The sequence below is a fragment of the Oryctolagus cuniculus genome, chromosome 10 (genome assembly GCF_964237555.1).
Source record: "Oryctolagus cuniculus chromosome 10, mOryCun1.1, whole genome shotgun sequence".
In the NCBI taxonomy this organism is placed as follows: domain Eukaryota; kingdom Metazoa; phylum Chordata; class Mammalia; order Lagomorpha; family Leporidae; genus Oryctolagus; species Oryctolagus cuniculus.
Window position 1 is genome coordinate 53684234 of NC_091441.1, and position 27228 is coordinate 53711461.

A 27228-nucleotide genomic window follows, 5' to 3' on the forward strand; every position below is an offset into this window, starting at 1 on the left:
TTCCACCACCAAGCATTGCGGGCCAGGTGTGTGTGTGTGTGTGTGTGTGTGTGTGTGTGTGTGTGGGGCGGTCCTGAAAGGGAAGCTGCAGGCTATTTGGAGGACCAGCCCCACTCATACCCCTGGGCTGCTCATGCCAAGCCCCGGCAGAGGGCGCCTGGGACTCAAAGGCCCCAGGGCATTTGTGAGTCAGACAAGTGACCTTCAGGACAGACTGGGACTCAGGAACACTGAAAGCCAAATGACTGATTAGCCAAGGTCACGGCTGGATCAATAAATGCTTGTGGTCCAAAGTATGGTTGTGCGCTGCTTCCAGGACGGTGCCAGCTGCAGTATTTAGTGTCCAGGCTGTTGATCATGTAGCCACGAAAGGCACACCTCACTGCACCATGAATGCCAGTTTGGGGAGGAGGGACAAGGCTTAAGGTCTAGTTTGCAAGGAAGCCCTTGGAAGTGCACAGCAGGTCCATAATTTAGCCCACCATCGCACACTAGCTGTAAGTACACAGCCCAAATGCAAAAGACCAATGATACATTAAAAAATCAATCTTCCATGAAGCGTGTGTGCACATGAACATCTACTACACCCAGTCTCCAGCTTCTCCCTTTCTGGATTTTCAGCTCTTTTCATGCATCAAACGTGCCCTCAATTCAGCAGATTCCAAAGAAACCACAGTATCTGGGGCTCTGCTGCACACACACTCTGTCTGCTGAGTGAACAATGCTCCAACACCATACGCAGTCATTCTAGATGGGCCGCCACCACCGAGCCGTCCACAGCTGTGGGTGCAGGGCACAACAGAGCAATGTCACACACCCTTAAGAGAACAGAAAAGTACGCAGTGAAGATGGAACAGGCCACCGTGGGGCGCAGTAGGGTAAGCCTCTGCCTGTAGTGCCGGCATCCCATATGGGCACCAGTTCGAGTCCCGGCTGCTCCACTTCCAATCCAGCTCCCTGCTGATGGCCTGGGAAAGCATTGGAAGATGGCCCAAGTGCTTGGGCCCCTGCACCCACACAGAAGACCCAGAAGAAACACCTGGCTTTGGATCGGCCTACCTTCAGCCACTTCAGTCATTTGGGGAGTGAACCAGTGATAGAAGACCTCTCTCTCTCTCCCTCTCCCTGTAACTCTGCCTCTCAAATAAATGTTTTTTTAAAAAAAATGATTAACTGAGCAACTGCTATGCTAGGCTGTGCAGACACAAAAATAAGCCAAAACAAGGTTTTGAATGTGAGGAAAGGAAGCAGCAGCCAAGAAGCAACATTTGAACCAACAGCCCTTCTCCAAACTCTTTCAAATATGTTCTGAGATAGGCACATAGGAGTACTGGTCCTGCTTGCAGATGAGGAAAGTGAAGTTTAGAGAAGTGAAGGAGCTTGGTCAAGATCAAGGTCAACAGGCAGGAACTGTAGAGTATTCAAATTCTACTTTTACTGTCTCCCAAGTTTGCTTTCTTCAGAGACTGTGGATGCATTTGTGATTAAATTAAGGCTCTTGAGATAAAGAAGGCTATGTTGGACCATGTGGTGGACCCCGGATGTACTCACATGCAGCCCCATGGAGAGGAAGGCAGGGGTAGGTGTATGGCGCAGTGCTCAAAGACTGCACTTGGGATGCACAGCCCATGCTGGAGGGCCTGGGTTCGAGTCTCGGCTCTGCTCTCAATTCTTGCTTCTGGCTAATGCATCCTGAGAGGCAGCAGGTGGTGGCTCCTGCCACCCATGTGGGAGACCCAGAGGGAATTCCTGGCTCCTGACTCTGGTCTGGCCTAGCGCTGGCTGCTGTGGGCATTTGGGGAGTGAAGCAGCAGATGGGAAATTTCTGTCTGTCTCGTTGCCTTTCAAATAAAATAAATAATATTTCATATATATATATATATATTCAAAAGAGAGAAATGCTGAGGAGATGTGATATACACAGAAGAGGAGAGGCCCTGTGATCACAGAGCCAGAGATTGGAGGAATGTGGCCACAAGCCAGGGAATGCAGGCAACCCCTTTGGGGCTGGAAGGGGCAAAGTCTGGATTCCCCCTATAGCCTCCAGAGGGAGCCAGGCCTGCTAGTGCCTTAACTTTGGCCCTGTGCAACCAGTTTTGGACTTCTGGCTTCCACACTGAGAATAAATTTTTTTTTTTTAAGGCACCCAGTCTGTGGTAATTTGTTACACAGCCTTGGGAAACAAATGCACGTCCTTTGTCTCAACGTGAAGCATGAAGAAAGCACCACGCCCTTTGTGCTGTAAGGACTGAAACTGAACTTGAGCTTCCTGATGCCCTGTCGTGGGGCTTTGCGGCATTGTCCCCGGGACCAGCACAACCACAGAGGAGCTCACAGGCTGTCCTGATCACTCAGAGAAGTGCAGCCGCTGGCCCTGCAAACCGTGGAAATACAGCGACCTTCACTTGCACCACACAGATTGAAAGCAAAAATGATCTGCAGGAGATTTTATGATCACAGACTGAAACCCCCACCACAGAACCAACAAAGCAGAATTATCCTCTCTTGGATACTCCACTCACAGTTTCATTTTTAAAGAAATGCGTGGAGCCTGGGCTGAAGGGAATACAGAAAAAGCCAGTAAGCCAAGAGTTAGAACCGTACAGCATCATACGCTGACAAAGCAGGTCACAAAACCGCCCGAAGCCTCGGGGTCCTCACCTGTAAAATGCTGCCTTGCTTTGTTTGCTTCCAAAGGAAGCCACAAAGAACAAAATTCACAAGTCTTTGCCAAATTAAACAGCGCATTTCTTGCCAACCTAAAATCAGCAGAGTCCGCAGCCTCTGCATGGTGACTATAGAGATGCAAAGCCTGGCTTCCTTTTTGTACATAAAATAATAATTCATTATTTCAAAGTCACAGAGAGAGAGACAGATTGATTTCTCCATCCCCTGGTTCACTCCCCAAATGCCCTCAATAGCAAGGGCTGGGCTACGCCGAAGCCAGGAGCCAGGAACTCCATCTGGATATACGGCCTGGGTGGTAAGCGTCCAAGGACTTGAGGCCTCATTGCTGCCTCCTAGAGTGCACATAACAGGAAGGCGGAATGGGGCTTGGAGTCAGGACTCAAATCCAGGCACTCCAATTTCGGATGCAGGCATCACAAACGGCATTGTAACCCCTGCGCCACACTCCTACCCACCCCTCAAACCTCGCTTCTTGGTAGGTACATCCCTAGGCGTTTGGGAACACTTGCAAAATGGATTTGTTGCTCCATTTTATCCACTAAAAAAAGTGTTGCCAGTGCATGGGAAACCTGGATTTTTGCAGCATTACTCTGGTCTCCACATTATTTTGCTCTTAAGGGTTCACAGAAAGTGACACTGTTTCCTCCTGGATTTTCCATGGAGATATTCAAATCATTTGCAAGTAATGCCAGTGCTGTCCCTTCCTCCACGGGAGGCTTGTGTGTCCACTGGCCAGGAGCAGCCCTGGAAATACAGGGTAACAGTAAGTGCAGCCGCATCCTGGCTCCGTTTTTGTTCACCAGGATGTTTCTCATGTTGCCCATGAGTGGAAGTTTGCTGCAAGCTGTTTTCTAGATGCCTTTTTTTTTTTTTTTTTTAACCAATGAAAGAAATTAGCTCTCTCCTTAGAATCTGCTGACAGTTTGCCTGGTGTTTAAGAAATCTGGATCGGGTAGTGCCTTTCTTTAAATATCACTGATAGGATTGTGCGGTCTTATCAATTATTTCCTGAATGCAGGGGTAAGAACAAATGTCCTGAGGCTGAACCACAATTAGCTTTTTGGAATAAGTCCGGCCAGATTATCATATGGCATTTAGAAATACTGGATTTCGGTTCCTAATATTTAACTGTTTACATTCAGAATGAGTGACTTGCAGTTTTCTGTGTAGCGATTTACATTTTGGAATCAGGATTATGTAGACTTAAAAACCAGCTGAAAATATTTCTGTATTTTCTATGCTCTGGAACTAGGTAAAAGACTAGTTCACTTTGAAACTAAATCTTTCAACTGAATAATTCACTAAAATGTTTAAGTCACTATACCTAAAAATTTCTTCTTCACTGGTGCACAGTGTAACAAAGAATATTAAACTTTCAGTTGATGCTATCAAATTCCAGCACCAACTGCATAACCAACAGAGTTTTAGATTTTAGAAAATATCTATTGTTTATACCCTCAAGGGACACGGAAATAAATACATAAACTATAAATAAAAGGCTCTTTGGTGAGATACTTTATCTTCAGACTTTTATTTATTTTATTGATTTGATAGGCAGGGAAACGGAGGGAGAGGCAGAAAGAGCTGTTCCACTTGCTGCTTCACTCCTGAAATGCCTACAGCTGAGGCTGATTCAGGCCAGAGCCAAGAGCTGTGAACTCAATCCAGGTCTCCCGTGCGGAGTACTCGAGCCATCACCTGCTGCACCCCAGGGTGTGCATTAGCAGGAAGCTGCAATCAGCAGAGCCAAGACTCATAGGCAGGAACTCAAGTATCAGATATACATGCCCCAAGAGGCGTCTTTCCTGCTCTGCCAGATGCCTCTCATCTTTAACAATAAGTTTATGTCACCTGTTAACAGTGCTAGGAAATAACTCATGACACTGTTTCCCAGCATTCAGAACAAGCACTCACGCTAAGTGGCAATTAACTTTCCCAGCGATGTTTCAGACTCACCAGGAGAAAGTCCAGATTTATCTAGCAGGTATAATTAGGAACTGTGTAAGTGAAGACTCTACTACAAACATACAAGTATGGACTGTTGTCTAAAATCCAAGCACATGTGTGTTTTTTTTTTTTTTTTAATTTTTGGAGAGCTCAGAAACAAAGAAAAATGAAACATAAAGGGATGGAGGGGCCCAAGGCAACACTTCCCATGCAATTTTTTCCCCCCACAGGCAGAGTTAGTGAGAGAGAGAGAGACAGAGAGAAAGGTCTTCCTTCCATTGGTTCACTCCCCAAATGGCTGCTACGGCTGACACCTGCGCTGATCCGAAGCCAGGAGCCAGGTGCTTCCTCCTGGTGTCCCATGCAGGTGCAGGGCCCAAGCACTTGGGCCATCCTCCACTGCCCTCCCTGGCCACAGCAGAGAGCTGGACTGGAAGGGGAGCAACCAGGACAGAATCTGGTGCCCCAACCGGGACTAGAACCTGGGGTGCCAGCGCCGCAGGTGGAGGATTAGCCAAGTGAGCCGCAGCGCCGGCCTCCATGCAATTTTAAAAATGGAAGATATTCTGATTAAGATATTTCCACAATATGTTTTAAAAATCCTTTTGAAGGTAACTATCTCAAAGCACAAATACAAAGGCATAAAAATGTCTGATAATTTCCCGAGTCAGACGCTAATCCTGGGAAACAGTGTTGCATGCGGTTCTCTTCAAAGACCATCACTAGCAATGCTGGGAAGATTCAGTGAATGCAGCTACCGACAAAAGGCTCCAGCTCCAGAATGTCAAGAAGAGGAGAAATGGACACTGGCCAAGTTCTTCTGGGGACTTGGCATAGACTATCGCACTAAAGGCACACAGAGTTCCAGATCTCTCCAAATCTCTAACGCACAGAAGAGTCGGCTTCCCGAGCAAGCAGGTGCTTTTTGTACCACCTCCAAATTATGTTTAACGATGAATGACAACAAAGCTTACAGACACAAGGGTTTCAGTTTACGGCCAACCTGCTGGCATTGAACAAATGCCGCTGTCTCTTCCTCCTACTGGGTTAAACACCAGGGAGGAGAGACAGTGAGAGGACAGAGCACAAGTGTCCCAATGCCTGGGCTGCTGGGGAAGCTGTTCCCTGGCTCTGCGGCTATAAGGTGCACTTGCATAGGAGAATTTTCAATTCTGTTAGATTTTTTTTTTTTGACAAGTAGAGTTATAGACAGTGAGAGAGAGACAGAGAGAAAGGTCTTCCTTCCGTTGGTTCACTCCCCAAATGGCCGCTTGGCCCAGCCCTGCCAGTGGAAGCCATTTGGGGAGTGAACCAGTGGATGGATTCTCATTCTCATTCTCATTCTCATTCTCATTCTCATTCTCATTCTCTCTCTCTCTTTCAAATTCTTTCAAATTAAGAGAAAGAACAAAAAAAGAAGAATCTGGGCTTTTGCACTGGATGAGATGGGAATTTGTTCCAGGGCTTTTCAAAGAGGCCTGAGATAATGTGACTTAAATTTCACTGGAAGCTTCACTTCCAAGGTCACTTTAGCAGATCTGTTAAGAACAGACTCTAGAGCAAGAGTGACACAAGCCAGCCGTCCATCTGGAAAATGCTATAGTCATCCGGAAGAAAAAAACATGGCTAGGTCCAAGGAGGCAGGGCTTCAAATTCCTAATTAGTTCATAAAACTCCATGTCTAAGACGGTGACTATCCAAGGTGGACAGCGTGCAACGTAAAAAGACACACACACCGCTTGTCACTGCTGACTACACATGCGGACTGCAGACTGGCAAAGCACAGCCAGCTTTCGATGCCCTGTGATGTTCCGGGATCTCCATGTGTCCTTTCCTGCTCTGCATTAATTCCCAACGTAAGAACTCCTGCCTGTTATGAAGGACAGAGACTCCAACTGATCACTACAGTCACCAGAGCAGTCAGCTGGCAAATGCAGTCAGTCATTACAGCCAACAGCAACACAGAAACAGTAGCTTTTTGTGGAGTCCAAGATGTGCAAGGAGTCCTTGATGTAGTTTTGCACCTCACTAGGTTCTCAAATGAATGAGTTATTTAGGCAGAACAAGAGAGTTGGAAATATACATTTGGATGCAGACCCTTTAGACACGGCTGCTCGGACAGCTGATTCCGCTGGCACCTTCGCTGTCATGAAAGCGCTCTCACTAAGTGCCTGGGGAGCTGCATGGGTCATCTGACAACCGTGCGCTGTGCCGAAGCCCACAGAGCCTTGCGGGGGGGGGGGGGTGGGGTGGTGCGGGACCTGGCTGATAAGCTGCTCCCGTCCACTCAGGGACAGGCACCGTGAACCTCCCTGTTCCCGGATGCCTCGTGCGGCACATGGGCCCCACCTCTGCACGCCCCGCCCCTCCTGGGTCCCCTCATCCCTTCTCAGGCATCCCTCCCCACAGTGACTGCCCTTTCACCTGGAACTTTCCTTTTATGGTCTCATGCGATGATCTTTGCAGGCACGCCTACTGCTGCCTTCATACTTCAGTTGGAAGCTCTTTTCTGGGGGGGAGGGGACTTCCTTGAGTACTTTTCTTGACCTCTGCCAGAAGGCATTTTACATTAGAGGCAGTAAATATCTGATTTATGCACAAATAATGGCTCTCATAGCTGTGTTTGCAGCATCTCCACACGGGTGAATAGAAATCCCCTGGGAACCCACAGCTAACTGAATATTGCACCAGTCACAAGACTTCTCTGGTCGCAACAGTCATGCATGTGACTCTGCCAGCACCTGTGATACTTTACACTGGGATTTGTAACACAGACGCAATTTTGTCCAGACAGGACGGGAACGTTCGAGAAGCCCTGAAGAAGCACCAGGTGCTTAGTGCGTCACCTCCCCATGTGACGTCACTTAAGGCTGACGTCACACTGCATGAGTGGGATTGGCCTCCTTTCACAGACAAGGTCCAGGACACCAGCTTGGAAAGCTCAGCCAGGCTGGTAAGTGGAGGAGCCCATCTTGGGATGAATCTGATGATATTCCTTCCACTGCATCAAGACGCCTTTTAAAATTACAGAAAAGAAGCTTAAGACGAATAGCAGAAAATTAAAAAGAAATAGACTTATGTTAAAAACACAGTCATAGGGCTGGCATTGCGGCATAGGGGGTTAACTATTGCCTGCAGTGCCGGCATCCCATATGGGCACCGCTTCAAGTCTTGGCTGCTCCACTTTAGATCAGGCTCCCTGCTAATGGCCTGGGAAAGCAGTGGAGGATGGCCCAAGTGCTTGGGCTCCAGCACCCATGTAGGAAACCCAGAAGGAGCTCCTGGCTTAGGCCTAGCCCAGCCCCGCCCATTGTGGCCATTTGGGGAGTAAATCAATGGATGGAAGATCCTTCTCTCTCTCTTTCTCTCTCTCTCTCCCCCCCTCCCTCCCTCCCTCCAACTCTGCCTTTCAAATAAATAAATAAATATTTTTAAAAGCCCACTATTGAAGAATTAAAAATAAAAGCAAAGAGGAAAATACAAGAAATTAACTCATAAAAATAAAAGTCACGGGAATACAGAGTATTCTGGTCTACGAACACAACCACACTACTCAACAGCAAACAAGTTTGGGAGGAACCTAGGAAGTGGACGGAGGAGCTGCGTTCTGCATGGAGAGTGGTGTGAGACAGCCGCTCTCAGGAAAGTGGCCTCCACACACTCCCGGGGACTGGATGGCGTGCTCCGTGAGTGTTTCCCAGAGGAATTAATGACAAGTTGTCAAAAGCAGAAACCATCTCGGGCAGTTGGTTTTGAAGATTAAAGCACCATAAGTCGCTTTCACAAAAGCTTTGTTGAGATACAATTCACAAAGCAGAAAATGCACTCCTTTGAAGCAGACAACTGAGTGATGATGACGTAGCCACAGAACGGGAGCATTTGATGCCTGCAGGACTCATCTAACTCACTGCTTCTACGTGTCCTATGGAACCCTTCGAGGCGCCCTAGCTACCGCAGAAACGGGAAATTTCCAGCTCCTCGTCGGCACCCTCTGTCTTCCCTTTGAAGAGCCACCGTGCAGAATCAGAGCCTCTGGGAAGTCCCAGGATCCCCGAGGTTACCTGATGTGGCGCCTCTTTTCACCGCACAGTGCACCAAACCAGTGCTGCTTCAGGGAAGATGCTCAGAAAACCTGAATTTACTCCAATCCCCTAGTGGTCTAGGTCAAGGCAGAGAGTGCCAGAGAAGGGAATCTGGCTTGAGCGAGGTCTCACAGCTCCTTAAAGATGTCTGCAGTGAAAGCAGCAAGTTGCTCATCCCTCAGCATTGAGGAGGAACTGGTCCCAGGAGTGGGTACCAAACCCAAGGATGCTCGAGTCCTTCATGTGAATTGGCATCATATTTGCACATTCTCCGCACATGCTTCCACCACATACTTACAACTTCTCAGGAGGACTTTCATGCCCGATGCAATGGAGATGCTTTGGAAGTCACTGTTACACTCTATTGGTTGTATCCCCAGATATCTGGTTGAATCCATAAATGTGGAGGCCACAGATACTTAAGACTCACTGTATAACTACACTGTTAATGACAGAGCCAAAACCAGACACCAGCTCTCCACATCTGCTGCCCAGTGCTCTTTCTGCAATAGCAACCCTCTAAATACTACATCCTGAACAATGCTCAGGGCTAGCAAGTTTTCTACAAGAAGACATAGAGAAAGGAGGACCACCACGCTCACAAAGAAACACACACTCAGCATTAAGGGACCAATATGCTTGAACAATGAAAGTCCAAAATCATAAAGAAAAACCAACACAAGAATTCACTATGATACTAAGAAGAAATACAAAATTTCACGGACAAGGAATATGTCAAAGTGAGAAACACTATTTCCTAAAGCTGGACTCAGTGTTACTCCTCAATCAGAGCTCATTAGCATTAGAAAAAGGAGAACCAAACAAGAATGGAACAGAGACTGCATGGATCTGTGAAACCCTGTTTACAGCAACAGAAAAATGAGTAAAACACCAAAATCACTTTTTCAACTAAGACCAACTTTTCAATCTTTGCAACTAAGATCATTTTTAAGGAAAAGTCTACCCAAAGATACGTAAGCAGAACCAGAAATAAACAAGAACTACAAGGTCAATGGAAAACAATACCCATGTGTCACGTACACAACTAAATACGAAGGAAGCAGCCCAGCTCCTCTACAAGAAAGGAGAGTCTCTGATCGGACTGAGAAACAAAACAGAATGATCTGCTGCTTCCCGGTCACCCCCACTCCACCTGCCCCTCCCTGCCCGGTGCTCTGGCCCTACTGATCTCAGAAGTCTCCTGTATACGTGGCTTTTTCTCTGATCTGAGCTCATCGCCCATGCACCTGCCACTGCCTATAAACTTCTGACTCTTCAAGAATCAGCCCAAAAAGCCCCCACTCTGGGTTGTCTTGTCCTGTTCTCAGGGGTGGCACTGCAGGTGAGCTGCCTTGATATTCTCGTGGCCTTGCTTTTATGTTTCTCAAAGCCCAGTCACATCTGCATCTGCTGGTGTGCCCCCCTGTTCACTTGGCCTTGACCTCCCCTGGTGCCTAACAGTAGCCGCAGTGGTACCATCATTGTCATCACAGCAGCACCGACCTGGCACCCGCTCAGAGCAATGCATGCTGCCCATACCCCTCAGGTTCCCTGAATCCCAACAGCAAGACTGTGCCACAGACACCACTGAGGAGGGAGAGATGGAAGGTCTAAAGAGATGACGGCGTGCATCCACGGTCAGATGGCCAGAGTAGCAGGGTCAGCACACATCCCAGGTCCCAGCAGCCCGCCTCCAGTACTGAGCTCTGAACCCCGACTTGTGCCTTGTGCCAGGCAGAGGCAGCAGCTCAGACCCAAACAAGGGATGAAACAGAGCAGGCCTCATCACATTGTGAATCTAATAATGTAAATGAGGTTCATCATCTCAAATAAGCAAAACATGAAAACGAACACTTAATGACATCAAGCGGACATTTAATCAACACCCTTGGTTTCCCCCAACACTCTCAAGTAGAAGTAATAAGGATATTCAAGCCAAATTTCAAGGAATACAATCACATCCATAATCCGAAAACACTAATGTTCCACTACTCTAATAAGTCAAATACGCTATGATGAAGTATTAAGAAAATAAAAGGAGGCAGGCGTTTGGTGCCTCAGGTTGAGTCCCGGCTGCTCCGCTTCCAATTTCAGCTCCCTGCTAATGCGCCTGGGAGGCAGCAGGCGATGGCTCAAGTACTGGAGTCCCTGCTACCCATGTGGGGGACCCAGATGGAGTTCCAGGTTCTTGGTTTCATCCTCACCCAGGCCTGGCTGCTGCAGGCATTTGAATACTGAACCAGAGGATGGAAGATCTTTTTTCTGTCTGTATCTGATTCTGCCTTCCAAACAAATTTTCAAACAATTAATTGGCAGAAAATTTCAAATTTCTTTAAAAACTAACACAATTATCCAAAAGCCTAATAATAAAATTAAGAAAATAAAAATAAGTATAATAAAAGTAATACCAGATTTTTACATATCTGAAACTAGCATTCAGTTATATGTTTAAAATATAGTAAGTGGGGCCAGCTTTTGGCACAGTGGGTTAAGCTGCAGCGTGCAACCCTCACATACCATATCGGAGTGCCAGTTCAAGTCCTGGCTACTCTGCTTCCAACCCAGAGTTATGCGGACATGCCTGGGAAGGCAGCAGAAGATGGCTCAAGTACTCTGGCCCCTAGCAGCTATGTGGGAGTCTAGGATGGAGTTCCTGGCTTTGGCCCGGCCTGGACTTGGCTGCTTGTGTCCATCTGGGGAAGTCAATCAGTAGATGGAAGATATCTCTCTCCTCTCTCTTTCTGTCACTCTGCCTTCAAATAAATGCATATTTCCATAACAGGAAGAAAAATATTAAGTGGAAATGGAAAATGACAACATAGAAAATGGCATAAGTGTGTGCGTGTGTGTGTGTGTGTGTGTGTGTGAATAAAAACATCCTGGGGGGGGGGGGGTGCCGGTGCTGTGGCACAGCAGGTAATGTTGCTGCTTGCAGTGCCAGCACCCCATATGGGCGCTTGAGTTCCAGCTGCTCCACTTCTGATCCAGCTCCCTGCTATGGCCTGGGAAAGCAGTAGAAGATGGCCCAAAGTACCTGGGTCCCTGCATCCACGTGGGAGACCTACATGAAGATCCTGGCTCCTGACTTTGGCCTGGCTCAACCCTGGCCATTGTGGCCACTTGGGGAGTGAGCCAGAAGATAGAATATCTCTCTGTCTCTCCTTCTCTCTCTGTAACTCAAATAAATAAATGTTTAAAAATAAACAAGTAAATATTTTTTAAAAAATCATCAGAGAAATAAGCAAGCAATTAAAGAACTGATTCCAAAAGTACCCTCAACAGCATTAAGTTACAGAATTCTTTCAAATGTTTAATGGTGGTTTAATTACTTCAAGTGATTTACTTCTCCAAAAAGCTAAAAAAAAAAAAAAATCGATTAACCCACTCCTTAAAAATGAATCGTTTGTTTCTAAAGCCTAATCAGAGCAGGTCCTCTGAATATTTAGATTTAGATTGACATTTAAACACACACATAGGTATTATTTGCTACTCAGCTACGTACATATGGAACATACGGGTAACACCATTATCGGCTGAATGTAGGTGTCCCCATTTGGCCTTAAAAGTTCTTAAAAACATCTTTGCTGAGATATAAATGCCATAAACTCACCTGAAGTGTACAAACTGATGTCTTAGGTACAGTCACAGAGCTATACAGTCATTACCACTATCTAAATTTGGAATATTTTCATCACCTAAAAAGAAAACTTGTACCCATTAGCAGTCACCTATCCTACCCAGAAGCAAGCAATAATCTAGTCTGTGTTTCTATTAATTTGCCTAATCTGGAGATTTGGTATGGATGGGGTCACATGATAGTCTTCATGACTGGCCTTTTCGCTTAACAGGTTTTCAAGGTCTATCCAAGGTCGTATGGATCAGTACTTCTTCTTTACTGCTGATTCACATTCCATTGTCTACATACATGGCATGTTGTTAATTTCTCGATGGGGGCATTTGAGTTGTTTCTCTTTTTTGTTATTACGGGTGATAAAACTGACTTATGTTTTTGTTTCTTGTGTAAACTGCTAGGAATAGACTTTCTGGGTTACACAGTTGGTAAATCTATATTTAGTGTTTTGAGGAACTGACAAACTTTTCTCCAAAGTGGCTGCACCATGTTATAGTTCCACCACTAATGGACTTCTCCACACCTGTTTCTTGCCAATACTGGGTATTAGCTGTCTTTTGAACTACAGTTAGCCTAGCGCAGGTGCAGCAGCTTCTCACTGGATTTGCATTTGCCATTCCTCAATGCTTTACGATGTTCAGCATCACTGCAGGTGCGAATTAGCTACCTGCACATCTTCTTTGGAGAAATCTTCAGATCTTTTATTTGTTATTAAAATGGGCTATGTCTTTATTATTGAGTTGTAACAGTTCTTTAAAACGTTTTCTAGATACAAGTCTCTTGGGAGATATACAACTTAAAAATACTTTCTCCCGGCCGGCGCTGCGGCTCACTAGGCTAATCCTCCACCTAGCGGCGCTGGCACACTGGGTTCTAGTCCCGGTCGGGGCGCCGGATTCTGTCCCGGTTGCCCCTCTTCCAGGCCAGCTCTCTGCTGTGGCCAGGGAGTGCAGTGGAGGATGGCCCAAGTGCTTGGACCCTGCACCCGCATGGGAGACCAGGATAAGTACCTGGCTCCTGCCAGTGGATCAGCGCGGTGCACCAGCTGCAGCGCACCAGCCGCGGTGGCCATTGGAGGGTGAATCAACGGCAAAAGGAAGACCTTTCTCTCTGTCTCTCTCTCTCACTGTCCACTCTGCCTGTCAAAAAAAAAAAAAAAAAAAAAACTTTCTCCCATTCTGGGGTTTTTCACTTTCCTGATGCTATTATTTGCAGCTAAGTGTTTCATTTCAATGCAGTTTGATTTACCTACTTTTGTTGTTGTGGGGTTGATGTCATGTCTAAGAAACCACTGCCTGACCCAAGGGTTTCATAGTTTTAAGCCTCACATTTAGGGATATGATCCATTGTGAGTTAACGTCTGTGTAGGATGTAAGGGTCCAATTTCATTATTCTGCATATTCAGTTGCCCTGGTATCACAAGACTATTCTTTGCCCACTGATTTGCCTTGGTGCCCTTGTCAAAAGTCCATTGATCAAAATGGATCTATATGTCTATTCTTATACCAGCACCACACTGTCCAGGTTACTGTACAGTACATTTTGATATCAGGAAGTATGACTCTTCCAATTTTTTTTTTTCAAGATTGTTTTTGCTATTCTGGGTCCCTTGAGGTTTGAGTCTGTTTGCGAATTTCCACAAAAATGCAAGCTCTGATTTTCACAGGGAGTGCTCGGATCTGCAGTTCAGCTAGGGAGCACTGCTGATCACATCTTCTGATCCTTGAGCACAGGGTGTTTCTCCAACGGCATTTTAAAAATTATCTCTAAACTGCTTTAACTTGCATCATAACAGAAATAAAAATAAAACTAAGGGCTGGGATACAGATGCTGATACCATGCAGGAAACAGAAACAGTCATACTCCGGCCCCTTGTTTCTTGAGTGTAATTTTTAACCATTTAACAAGAGCTACAGAACTGTTCATCATTTTTATTTCTCAATACTAAAGCTACAGCCCAAAGAAACAACTCAGGGAAAAAAAAAAAAAGAAAGAAAAAACACGGTAAGATATGTATTGCATAACTTGTAACCCCAGGGAAATATCGGAAAAGAGCAACAATTAAGTATCCCAACATAAGGGAAATGCCCCATTATTACCACAGTGGAGATCTAAGCAGTCTGCCTGCATATGAGTTATTTATAAAAACTACGTTAATACATATCAACATTAGGTTTGTCAGCAAAATGCATAAAGTCTCCCATGTGTATATTAAAGGTCACAGAATAATTTGAGGTAAAGCAGCTGAAAATATAATTAGCATTGGGTTATTATTTTTATGGAACTGCTTATCATCTTGAAGCACTATGCACAGGTCTTACAACGGAAGGATTTCCTTGTAGGCTGCAGAAGGACACGCTGCGCCAGCCACTTTCTTCTACGCGATTCAGGACCAAGGCCGCCGTGAACCGGGTTAGCAATATTGCCCTGAAGGACACTGAGAGGAAGGACTGACCCCTACCTCTGGACTACGGCCGATGCAGGCAAGGGGAAGCTTATCCTCTTATGCACACTGAGCAAGCTTAGGGATATAAATCAATATTAGCCTTCTACTTGCCTTGCAACCCAACGGCCTGGAAAGATAGGCTGGAAAGAACAGCCAGTGTATTTCACTCACGGGCAAACTGGGTAACCACGATGTTCTCGTTTCGGCCAACAGTCATTACACACACGATGTGCATTGATCTCGCTGCAAAGTGAAGACAAATACATCCTCCATCTCCCCTCCACCAGATGAAATCAATCTCTCATTCCCTGTACTTCTAAGAATAAAACAGCAGCCCTATTGGGGGGGGGGGGGTGCCTGAAGTAATTAAGAGAATCATGCAGGGTGGAGGAAGAGAAGACTACAATTAAGAGAGCTTCAGGGACTGATTTCTCTTCCTGCATTGCCTCTTTCCTGAGCCTATAAATAACAACATGACATCATGCTGACGAGGCAGGCGGTTCAAACCCCGGAGGCAGGGCTGCCCGCCCTTCAGCAGACGCTGAGACACACTCTGCCAACGTCCACACTGCCCGGCCGCACAGAACCCCCCCTCTTTCCCCTGGGGGAGAAATGAGTCACCATGGGCATCAACATGCAGGGTTCCGGCCCTGCCATCGCTGGGCCACTACACCAGAACAGTCCTCTTCCTAGAACCAAGTAGCAGGCAAGCGGCTGCCGGCTGCACCGTGAAGGTGTCACAGCATCTGACCCCTGCACTCTGCACGATTCTCTACTCTGAAAGAGAAGGAGGGCCTGCGGAGGGCTCCCCGGAGGTGCGGCTTCGTGACTTCTAGACCCACCCCAGCAGCAACGAATGACCCAGTGACCTTTTACTTGTAGCATTCACTCAGTCCCTGATGGGAATGAACCACAAACTAAAACCTTGGCAAATCACCAAAATTAAGGTTTTTTTTTTTTTTTTTTTTTTTTTTTTTTGAGGGGTGGGGTGGAGGGAGCAAGTTAACAGTCTAACCAAAATTAAGCACTTTCATTACCAAATAAAAAAAATTAACTCAAACAGCAAGCATAACAAAATATAAATCCTGATTTTTACTTTTCTGTTTAACAGCATCCAAACCCAATTTACTTATTTTATTTACAGAAATTTATTTAAAACTATTTTTAACAGGCATATAAAAATTGTGCATATTTTTGCAGCACTGTGTACTGGTTTGTTACATGTATACATTGTGTAATATCCAATCAGGGTAAATATATCTAACGTTTCTTTATAGTGAAAGTAGCCCTGGGGTAGGCACTGTAGTGCAGTGGGTTAAAGCCCCAGCCTACAATGCTGGCATCCCATATGGGCACCGGTTCAAGCCCCAGCTGCTCCACTTCCAATCCAGCTCTCTGCTATGGCCTGGGAAACAGTGGAGGATGGCCCAAGTCCTTGGACTCCTGTATGAACGTGAGAGAGCAGAAGAAGCTCCTGGCTTTGGATCAGCCCAGCTCCTGCTGTTACGGTCATTTGGGGAGTGAACCAGTGGGCGGAAGACCTCTCTCTCTGTTTCTGGCTCTACCTCTCTCTGTAACTCAGTCTTTCAAATAAATAAAAATAAATCTTTTTTTAAAAAAAAGAAAGCAGTAGGGGGCAGGCGCTGTGGCGCAGTGGGTTAAAACCCTGGCCTGAGGCACCGGCATCCCAATTGGGCGCCGGTTCTAGTCCCAGCTGCTCCTCTTCCGATCCAGCTCTCTGCTATGGGAGAGCAGCAGAAGATGGCCCAAGTCCTTGGGCCCCTGCACCCGCACGGGAGACCTGGAAGGGGAGACCTGGAAGAAGCTCCTGGCTCCTGGCTTCGGATCGCCACAGCTCAGGCCGTTGCGGCCATCTGGGGAGTGAACCAGCAGACGGAAGACCTCTCTGTCTCACCTCTCTCTGTAACTCTTTAAAATAAATGAAACAAATCTTAAAAAAAAAAAAAAAAGAAAGTAGCCCAAATCTTATCTCTTAGGTTTCTTAATAGTGAAGTATAGAGTGCAGTAGCTATACTCACCCTGCTGCACCAGAGCCCTAGGATGTCACACTCCCATCAAACCAACCAAACCCAACAGACCTCATTCATCATCATGGAGTACGGAGGGACAATTCTAAAAAATGCCAAGGGCTTTGGTGCCTCACTGCGGGCTCGTACAGCTTTAAATTCCAGGCTCTCGCCCTCCAGTCAACAAATCCCTGCTGAACGCTGAACTTAGTATTCTCACGTTCAAAGCCACTCTCGAGATCTTTAACACTAAGAAAGCACTCATCCTGTACGCAGCTTCCACTTCAGGAGTGAGAAGGCTCAGGCCATCCAAAGTCTCCTTTCACAGTGTGCTCTCCTCCTGCACCAACCCCGGGGAGTAGGGAAGCTTCAACAGCCTAAAGTTCTCTTCTCCCAGCAGGGCTACAGAACCCTGAGTCTGAACGAGAAGAACTCTTGTGAATAGACCTGATTGCACAGGAGACTGATGAGAGCTGCGTTAAGAGCAAGAGGGAAAAGGGAGAAATCCAGCCAAGGACTCACATGCCTAAATGCAAAGGAAAAGTTTCAAGATTATAATGGATATGGGTTTAAACGATTCAGACCCTGGTGAGCTTCTGCACTGTGTTTCAGTTATAAACTATTAGTGTAATCTCAAAGAATATTCTCCTTTTAGAAATCGCTTCATTAGAGATTACAAGTTAGGAAATTGCTGTGTGGAGTCCTCAGATGTAAGGAGTCACTTAGTGAAAGAAAAATAAATGGGGCGGTAAAATACACTCCCATTGCAAACATCAACCAACCCAACCAACAGTCCTGGGCCTCTGAAAAATGGGCCTGAGCAAAAGTCTTCAGGGGCACTCATGGGGTTTGCTGGGGTGACACCCCTCTAGCAGAGGGCCTGGCCAAGTGGACCACAGATGCTGCTAAAACCTCAAACTGATTCACTGGTAACTATTGCTAAGCAATAGATGGGGCCTCTAGCCTAACAGCCACCTTTGTCCAGGGGCATGGTTACTGTCTTACATTTTCATTGTTCAAGTCCTCAAGTAAGCAGACAAACAGAGACACCAAGGAGGAGAGAACCCTCCCTCTAGGAGGGACTGGGAGCACCTGGGTCACTCGTTGCATGAGCTCAGAAAGTTCTCGGGCCCCTGTTTCTCTTTTCTATAACACACAGATGACACCTGGACATCTCAGCCATGGAGTGGCTCCGAGGATGAAACGGAACAGCGCACGTAAAGCTCTTGGCCAAAACCAACATCTGAACATGATGGAAAGCTACTGTTAAACTGGCCGGTGCCGTGGCTCACTAGGCTAATCCTCCACCTTGCGGCGCCGGCACACCGGGTTCTAGTCCCGGTCGGGGCGCCGGATTCTGTCCCGGTTGCCCCTCTTCCAGGCCAGCTCTCTGCTGTGGCCAGGGAGTGCAGTGGAGGATGGCCCAAGTGCTTGGGCCCTGCACCCCATGGGAGACCAGGATAAGTACCTAGCTCCTGGCTTCGGATCAGCACGATGCGCTGGTCGCAGCACGCTGGCCGCGGCGGCCATTGGAGGGTGAACCAACGGCAAAGGAAGACCTTTCTCTCTGTCTCTCTCTCTCACTGTCCACTCCACTGTCTGTAGAGATCAAAATTTAGAAATGGGTTATTAGTATCTCAGAGAAGAAAACCATTGTATTTTGTGTTCTTCAGCTCAGAGACTTAATCATACTTGTGTGCCTTCAGCTGCAAGGATGCCAATTTGTCTCGTTCTCAGTGAGGAATCACCCCTGCTTCACCCACACCCCCTGAACAGAAGGCGAGCGACAAACACCCAGGGCTCCTGGAAGAGTCGTCCTTAGCAGTGACACAAGGAAAGGCAGAACAAAATGTTCCCAGGCCCCAGGACTTCCTGGCTCACTGTGATAGGAGCCCCCAGGCGAGGAGCCAAGATCTGATCATCAGAGGGAAGGCACCGTACCTCTAATCGCTGTATCCGTCCCTTGAAAAACATAAAGAGGGAAGAATTTGGGTAAGCAGCTTCTTTTTTGAGAAGAATTTCCTTCGCTTCATCCAGGCCGGCTTTGTTATCACTGCCATCCAAGGCAAAGAAAGGGCGCACCACGGTGTGGTACCAGAGCAGAGCTAATCTAGGGGGGAGAGAGAGACAGACACGGAGCGCATGATTTTTCTTACATGGTTTCTATTACTTAAAAAAAAAAAAATCAGCACGCGACCTCTCCATTACACAGTCTTTCTGAAAGGCTTACCACACCGTCCTTACAGAGGTAATACCTTGAGTACGTTTTCCTGTTTTAATTTTGCCGGTCTTTGGGACTGCAGGTGCGGCGTGTGGCATGAGCGGCACGCCCCCTCTCATTGGGTGGGAGGAGTAAGGTCACAGAGCCTTGCAGGCAGGCGGCTGCAGACACGACCCACGTAAACCTCTGAATTCTGCATCTACCTTGTCAAGGCACAAATCAGAAACAGTAGCCAGGGACCTTGCATCTGCTGTCTGCTCCTAATAAAAGCTGTACTTTTTGCAAAAAGAGATCACTGTTTTCTCTTGTGTTCAAAAAAGTTAAGGTCCAAGCCTCGGAATTAAAATTGAACTGCAGAAACGAAAGTCAGAAGTCGTACGAAGCTGCTGAGAAGGAGAGATTTAAAGGCCCTTTCTCTGACTGCTGGGGGTGCTCAAGGTATAAAACAAGCAAATACACAAATAACGTAGCATACCTGTACTTCAAATTCAGTACCTTCAAGAAAATGTCACATTAAACTTAGGTCAACAAAACAGACTCATCGAGAACAGCTTTAACGAACAGATGAAAATGTTTAACCAGCACATCGAATATTTTTATGTGAATGTGTTCTTGCCGTGTGTTCACAAATTCAGTTCTCTCGTGGAGATCATACCAATTTAGATTACTAATTCTATTCCTTCCTTTAAGCACCAAATGATATTAAGACATAAACAGACAAATGATCACAAGTTCCAAGTCTGTGAGTTTAAATTAACGAAGGACCACGGTTTGAGTAATTTAATGAGCTTGGGAAGACACAAATATGTTTTCAATGAAACATTAATGCTATTTCTAATAGCTACTGAGTTACCAAGCACACTCCTCAATACGCAGGACAACAGTTCATGGAGAACCTCTGTGAAATCACCCATTTTTTGGGAAATTGTTGACAAGTGATGTCACTCATGTCAGACAAAGAACAGGTAGTTTGGTAAAACTGCTCAAATGGAAAATGGTAGATATTTGCCAGGTGGAAAGAAAATCCCATCCTTTTTAACTGATGTAGAAATGGGTGGGTCCTGTCAGGTTCTCCATGTTGTCTGGTTTAAATAGTTGTCACTTAGGTCTACCTAGAACAATGTAACAGGTCTCAATTTAGTGGGCTAGCAAACAATACTCCTGCCATGTATTCCTAGATTCCCAAGAGGCTGTTTTTTTTTTTCTGTTTTTAATTTTTATCATTAATGAATGGTGAGTTCTGTCCCGTGAATGAAGGATCTTCAGAAAGTTCATGGAAATTGCATGCTATAAGGAAACTGCACGGACTTAACATTTTCTACACTGCAATAAATTTATCTTTTAATTGCATCTGTCCATGAATTTTCTGAAGGACCCTGGTATAAGAAAGCAACTGACAAACTAGAATCACAGAGAAATCACCCAGTGTGAGGAGTCTTCATAAGAATACAAGTTGCAGAATCAGAGAAGAGGCTTCTGAAATTTCTACGTCCTAAGTTCAAAACTCAGGATCACGAATCACAGTGATGACGGCGGTCAAAGTCACAGAAACTTCTACAATCATTTGAGGCTGAAAGACAAGGTCACTTGCCCTGTTTAAAACACAGGACTCATGAGACTTAAAAGAACGGTGCCTTGCTCTCCAGTGCCCCGGCTGACGGCCACCACCACAGAACACCACACAGCACAGTCCTCAGAGTGGCATTAAATGACTCCAGGCACGGCGTCGTGTCAACTGGGCACGCATGTTACCTGCAGTTCCCTTAAAGTCTCTGAGTGTGGTTTACTTACTTTCAACACTATATTATCTACCAAAGCATTGCAATATAGCTACTCACGTAGCTAAAGGGGCCTTCATGTCCTTACTTTCGCTCGCATACATCAGTGAAGAAAGCCCCTGTAGGCGGTCTCCAGGAAAACCCAGCAGGTTGATGATTTTGAGCAGGTTTGGGGGCACCATGGATATGCAAAGGTGAAAAAGGCCATATCCAAAGCTCACAGCACCTTTCAGTCTGTTCAGAGACTCCTCAGACACCCCTTCAGTCACAATGTGGTTATCATTTGCAGCATCAGAGGTCAAGGGCTCTTCAGCCAGCTTCTTCTGGTGCAGCTCTTGGAGCGCATTGATGTCCAGATAGCATTTATTGTAAATCTTCCAGGCCTTCCTAAGGATCCACCCACCTTTTATGTACGCTAGAAGAGGGGGAGGGGGCAAAAGCATGAACAAGTTAGGTTTGCAATCAGCTTTGTATCTGAATGCTAAAGGATGCAGAAAAACCCTCTGATGACCAAGCAAAACCATACAAATCATAAAGGCTCTTATCACTCACTACACCCAGGTTTCTTCTTCGTGCTTAGCTAAATCTCTTACTTGTTGTCGATCTCCCTTCTCTGTACTGTATGACCACTGCCAAGAACTGTATGTGTTTTTTTGTTCATTGTTACATCAATTCCCTTATACAATAACTAGAACATAGTATATGCGTATGATATATGCTGGTAGGAAGGGAGGGAGGGAGAGGGGAAAAGTATGAAAAGAAGGGAGGAAGGGAGGAAGGAAAGGAGGAGGGCAGGCAGGGAGGGTCGCCTGAATCCAACTTGTCCCCATGGGTTCCAGGGAATCCTCCACGACCTCTCTGAACTACTACAGTGCTATCCTGATAAACCTCTTCAGTAACTCCGGCTCTGTCTACCCTGTGTTGTGTTCCCCCTCAAGAGTGAACTTGGGGTCTAGTTCAATGCTAAATTTATACACAAGCCCTAAGCACGATGTCTTGCCAAAAAATACAGCCAGCAAACAAAAGGATTCACGTTTACTAGGTAAACAGAGGGCAGTAAACGAGCAAGAGATGCCGTTCACTCACGGGAAGGGCAGAAACACACGGGGTCTCAGGCCACCTGTGCAGCCTGGCCACTTTTTCCCAGGACTGCCTGACTCGGCCTGGAGCACGGGCATTCCCTCACCCGCTGCCCAGCCTGCAGGGTCTGGTGGAGAGGGGGGCAAAGGCGAGACTGCACCAACAGGTGGAGAGCTGCCATTCTTAGGGCCGCTTCCGCTGGTTCCCAGCAGGCTGACTTCTCTTGAGAACCAGCCCCACAGAGAAGATGTCAAGGTTAACAAGCAGGATGGCGAGGAACCACCTTCTGGGCCCCGAGGGCCTCTCCCCAGCACAGCCTCCGGAGGGCGCTGTGCACCTCTCCTCTGTGAACGGTTCTCGCCAGTGGGTGCCCAGAGGGGGTCTGTTTCCTTGCACGAATCTCAGTGCATCACGAGTAGAGCCCTGAGCAAAGGGTTTTCCATAGGGAATTCCTCACCAAACAAGCTTCCCTTACAGCCACAGGAAGTGGGCGTCTCCCAGCATCGCAAATGAGTGCTGATTAAAATCAAGGCTGCTCCACTTTCAGTCTAGTTCCCTGCTAATGCACTTGGAAAAGCAGCGGAGAATGGCTACTTGGGCCCTTGCCACCATGTGGAGAACAGGATGTAGCTCCTGGCTCCTGGCTTTGGCCTGGCCCAGCCCTGGCTGTAGCGGCCGTTGACGGAGTGAACCAGCAGATGGAAGGTCTCTCCCCCCTGTACCCCGTCCCCCAGAATGCTGCTAAATATCTATGATAAACAGCATAATCAATTAACATCAAAGTATCAGAAGAATGGACAAAGGCCATGAAGGTAATTTGTGAAAGAAATACAGTTTAGGGATAAAGTATAAAAATAGGTGCAAGCTCACCTGTCACCAAAAAAATGTACAACAAAGAGCATCTAAATGTCCAAGAAGAATTGATTAAATAGATTATGGCACATCCATGATACACTAATATTCTATTAATTATTTAGAATTATATTTGAAACTGAGTCATAGGGAAAACACAATCTAAAAGCACAAAATAGGATGCAAAGCCCCATAGATTTAATCTTGTAAAAAAAAAAAAAAAAAAAAAATGGAGGGGCCGGCCCTGTGGCATAGCACGTAAAGCCACCGCCTGTAGTGCTGGCATCCCATATGGGCGCTGGTTCCAGGCCTGGCTGCTCCACTTCCAATCCAGCTCTCTGCTATGGCCTGGGAAAGCAGCAGAAGATGGCCCAAGTCCTTGGGCCCCTGCACCCATGTGGGAGACCTGGAGGAGGCTCCTGGTTCCTGGCTTTGGATTGGCACAGCTCTAGCCATTGTGGACATTTGGGGAGTGAAATCAGAGAGAGAGGAAAACCTTTCTCTTTCTGCCTCTGCCTCTCTGTAATTCTGCCTTTCAAATAAAGAAATAAATCTTTTAAAAAAATAAAAACAGATTGCTAATAGTATTTTTTTTTTTTGACAGGCAGAGTGGATAGTGAAAGAGAGAGAGAGACAGAGAGAAAGGTCTTCCTTTTGCCGTTGGTTCACCCTCCAATGGCCGCCGCGGCTGGCGCGCTGTGGCCGGCGCACCGCGCTGATCCAATGGCAGGAGCCAGGTGCTTCTCCTGGTCTCCCATGGGGTGCAGGGCCCAAGCACTTGGGCCATCCTCCACTGCACTCCCGGGCCACAGCAGAGAGCTGGCCTGGAAGAGGGGCAACCGGGACAGAATCCGGCGCCCCGACTGGGACTAGAACCCAGTGTGCCAGTGCCGCTAGGTAGAGGATTAGCCTATTGAGCCACGGCACCGGCAGCTAATAGTATTAAGTGACTTTCTCCATGGGGTGAAATTAGAGATGACTTTCTTTTGTAGTTTGTGATATTTTAAAAAATCTCCATGATAATACTTAGTCATTTTATAAGGAGAATAATTTTAAAAGTAAGACATATGAACTGATTAACCCAAAGTTCATGAGTGCAGGGATCATGGCCTATGTTTGCTCACCTACCACAGCACTTAACATATGGTATAAACTCTATGATTATGTGTTTGATTCAAAAACTTATGAATGAATGAAGACAGATACACTCATTTTTTAAACTGATTTACTTCTGCACTGAGACATTTTACATTTTACTTTGCATTTGCTTTTTTATTTTAAAGATTTATTTCACAGGCAGAGCAATAGAGAGAGAGGGAGGGAGAGACACAGAGTGATCTTGTATTCGCTGGTTCGTTCCCCAAATGCTACACAAATTGGGGCTGGGCCAGCAGAAGCCCGGAGCTTGGAGCTTTATCTGGGTCTCCCAGTTGGGTGGTAGGTGTCCAAGCACTTGGGCCATCTTTCACTGCCTTCTCAGGAGTATTTGCAGGGAACTGGATCAGAAGCAGAGCAGCTGAGACTTGAACCAGCACTCTGATATGGGATGCAAGCAGCAGCCTAAACTGCGGTACCACAACAGCCAGCCCCTATATTTACTTTATCCTTCTCTCTCAACAGTTCAGGAAAAGGAAATACAAGAATCACAGAAAACCCAGAGCACCTATGTGGACCGAAGAACTCATGATAAGCCCTGCTGCTCTTTGCTATCTGAGCTGCTGTGGGGCTCCAACTAGGGGACTTTGCATGGTCACAGTACAGAAAATTCACAAGAGCTATGTACTCTCCCCAGTATAAGCATGGTATCGGGAGAGTCCTGAGAAGTGGAATAAGGGGGAGGGGGGTAACTGAACCAAAGCAAACAGCAAAAGTAAATCACAGAACACACTTAAAAGAATGAATTCAAGGAAGCCAAATTCTGAAGGTCAAAATAAAAGTGGAATTCCACTTTTGACTCGAGTCAAACAGAACCAAAATATCCTCAAGTATGAAATAGAGGCAGAGGGGCCAGCAATGTGGCTCAGTAGGTTAATCCTCCGCCTGTGGCATTGGCATCCCATACGGGTGCCGGTCCTAGTCCTGGCTGCTCCTCTTCTGATCCAGCTCTCTGCTCTGGCCTGGGAAAGCATTAGAAGATGGCCCAAGTCCTTGGGCCTCTGCATCTGCATGGGAGACCAGGAAGAAGCTCCTGGCTCCTGGCTTCAGATCGGCGCAGCTCCGGCCATTGCAGCCATTTGGGGAGTGAACCAGTGGACGTAAGAACTGTCTCTCTGTCTCTCCCTCTCACTGTCTGTAACTATATATCTCAAATAAATAAAATAGCCTTTTTTTTTTTTTTTTTTTTTTACAGGCAGAGTGGACAGTGAGAGAGAGAGACAGAGAGAAAGGTCTTCCTTTTGCCGTTGGTTCACCCTCCAATGGCCGCCGTGCTGCGGCTGGTGCACCGCGCTGATCTGATGGCAGGAGCCAGGTGCTTCTCCTGGTCTCCCATGGGGTGCAGGGCCCAAGTACTTGGACCATCCTCCACTGCACTCCCAGGCCATAGCAGAGAGCTGGCCTGGAAGAGGGGCAACCGGGACAGAATCCAGCGCCCCGACTGGGAATAGAACCCAGTGTGCTGGTGCCGCTAGGTGGAGGATTAGCCTAGTGAGCCGTGGCACCGGCTATAAAATAGTTTTTAAAAAAGAAAAGAAATAGAGGCAGGAAGAGAGAGGAAAGGGGGAGAGGGAAAGAGGGAGAAAAGGAGAGGAGGAGAGAGGGAGAGAGGGGGGTGGGGTGGGCTGGCCTCTGGTAATCTAGATGTTACAGTTTAACAGAAATATATACTTCTTCATTTTAAGTTTGGCAGAAAATGCTTTTCTGACTGTGAGTTTTAATTGATTCCTGTTTTGAATTTTCATCTTTTCTGAGTAAGTTCTATCTACCCAAGTGGCAGGCCCCTGCTGTCACAGCAGAGAAACACCTAATCACATAGGCAAAAGATCAGGCCCAGTAGACCCAGTCTTAGGGCAAGTTGTTAGAGATGCAATTGAGTCTATTTCACTCAGGAAATTAAAGCCACAAAAGCTCAGAAAACACTGTGGTAGGCAAATTAAGAAATGAGCTTATACCCACGACTAAAGGTCATTCCATTATATCAGGAAATCTTTAATGATCTTGAATGATTTCCTAATACAGTTGAAAGCACTGAAAACAGCCAGGCCTACAGGAACACTTTCCCATTAATCTTAGATTTAAATCCATCATATTTCACTTGAAATGCTACAGTCACAACTTCATTCCCACCAAGAAAAAGGACTATAAGTATCTACACAGACACACATGAAAAGGTGCTGGTGATTTCTCTAAGATGACAGCATTATCTGGAGGCAAAAGGAAGAAACACAGACCACTCTGTGAAACACACACTAAGCACTCGCAGTTTCAACTTCGCGAGTAATACATCAGAATCGTACCCCAAAACGGTGCCACATGTTTTCAAGGACTGAAATCCGAGGCGTTCTAGAGAAGACTGTCACTATGTGTACTGAGGAACAAGCCCTGGAAAGCAGTACTTGGGCGTACCTGACAGCTCTTGTTTCACAAACGAAAGCACAGCCAGGTACACCTGACAGTCAGCTATGATGATTTGCCTCTGAAGCCGGTCAACCATGGAGGGGGCGGATTTCCGGACGTCAACCTGTTTGGTGGAAAGCAAGCACACACTCATAAATCCTGCACAACAACAATATCCCCTCCAGACAACCATTAGTCTCTTGCACGAAATCATCATCACACCTAGGAATTGGGAAACATGGTGGCCACTCACAGCCAAGGCCAAGTTGCGAGTACAACTCGGTAACTATTCCCCCCGGGGTTAGCTGTGCTTTGGTAACAGAGCTCATAGAATGCAGAGGGGGAGTCTAACTCCAGGACAACGATTCTGAATAATGAAAATGCAATTTATGGGAAACATGAAAATCCACACAAAATTTCAGAGTTTCACCTTTATAAAGAAAACCAATGTGAATTCTTTTTTTTTATTTGACAGAGTTAGTGAGAGAGAGAGAGAGAGAGAGAGAGAAAGGTCTTCCCTCCATTGGTTCACCCCCCAAATGGCCGCTACAGCCGGAGCTATGCCGATCCGAAGCCAGGAGCCAGTGCTGTCCTCCTGGTCTCCCATGCAGGTGCAGGGCCCAAGCACTTGGGCCATCCTCCACTGCACTCCCAGGCCACAGCAGAGAGCTGGACTGGAAGAGGGGCAACCGGGACAGAATCTGGCGCCCCAACCGGGACTAGAACTGGGGTGCCGGCGCCGCAGGCAGAGGATTAACCAAGTGAGCCATGGCGCCAGCCCCCAATATGAATTCTTATTCAAGATAAAAACCATCAGTGGTACTACTTCTCCCCCACAGCAGGTACCCTGAAAGGTCATTTAGCAGCCATTGCTCTTCAGGGGGGACTGATTCGAGGGTGCATCTTTTAGTGCATGCAACT

The 27228-nt window shown here is 46.6% G+C and overlaps 1 protein-coding gene across 2 annotated transcripts in view; it reads right to left on the reverse strand.

Moving 5' to 3' along the window:
- Window positions 1-27228, reverse strand: part of TTC39C (tetratricopeptide repeat domain 39C) — a 108404-nt gene that overhangs the window by 23025 nt on the left and 58151 nt on the right. For both annotated transcript variants that reach the window (XM_070050389.1, XM_008261148.4), the window contains exons 4-6: window positions 26317-26431; window positions 20881-21235; window positions 18763-18931 (exon numbers count right to left, since the gene is read on the reverse strand). In XM_070050389.1, the coding sequence (XP_069906490.1) occupies window positions 18763-18931; window positions 20881-21235; window positions 26317-26431 (639 nt within the window). The remainder of the gene's footprint in view (window positions 1-18762; window positions 18932-20880; window positions 21236-26316; window positions 26432-27228) is intronic.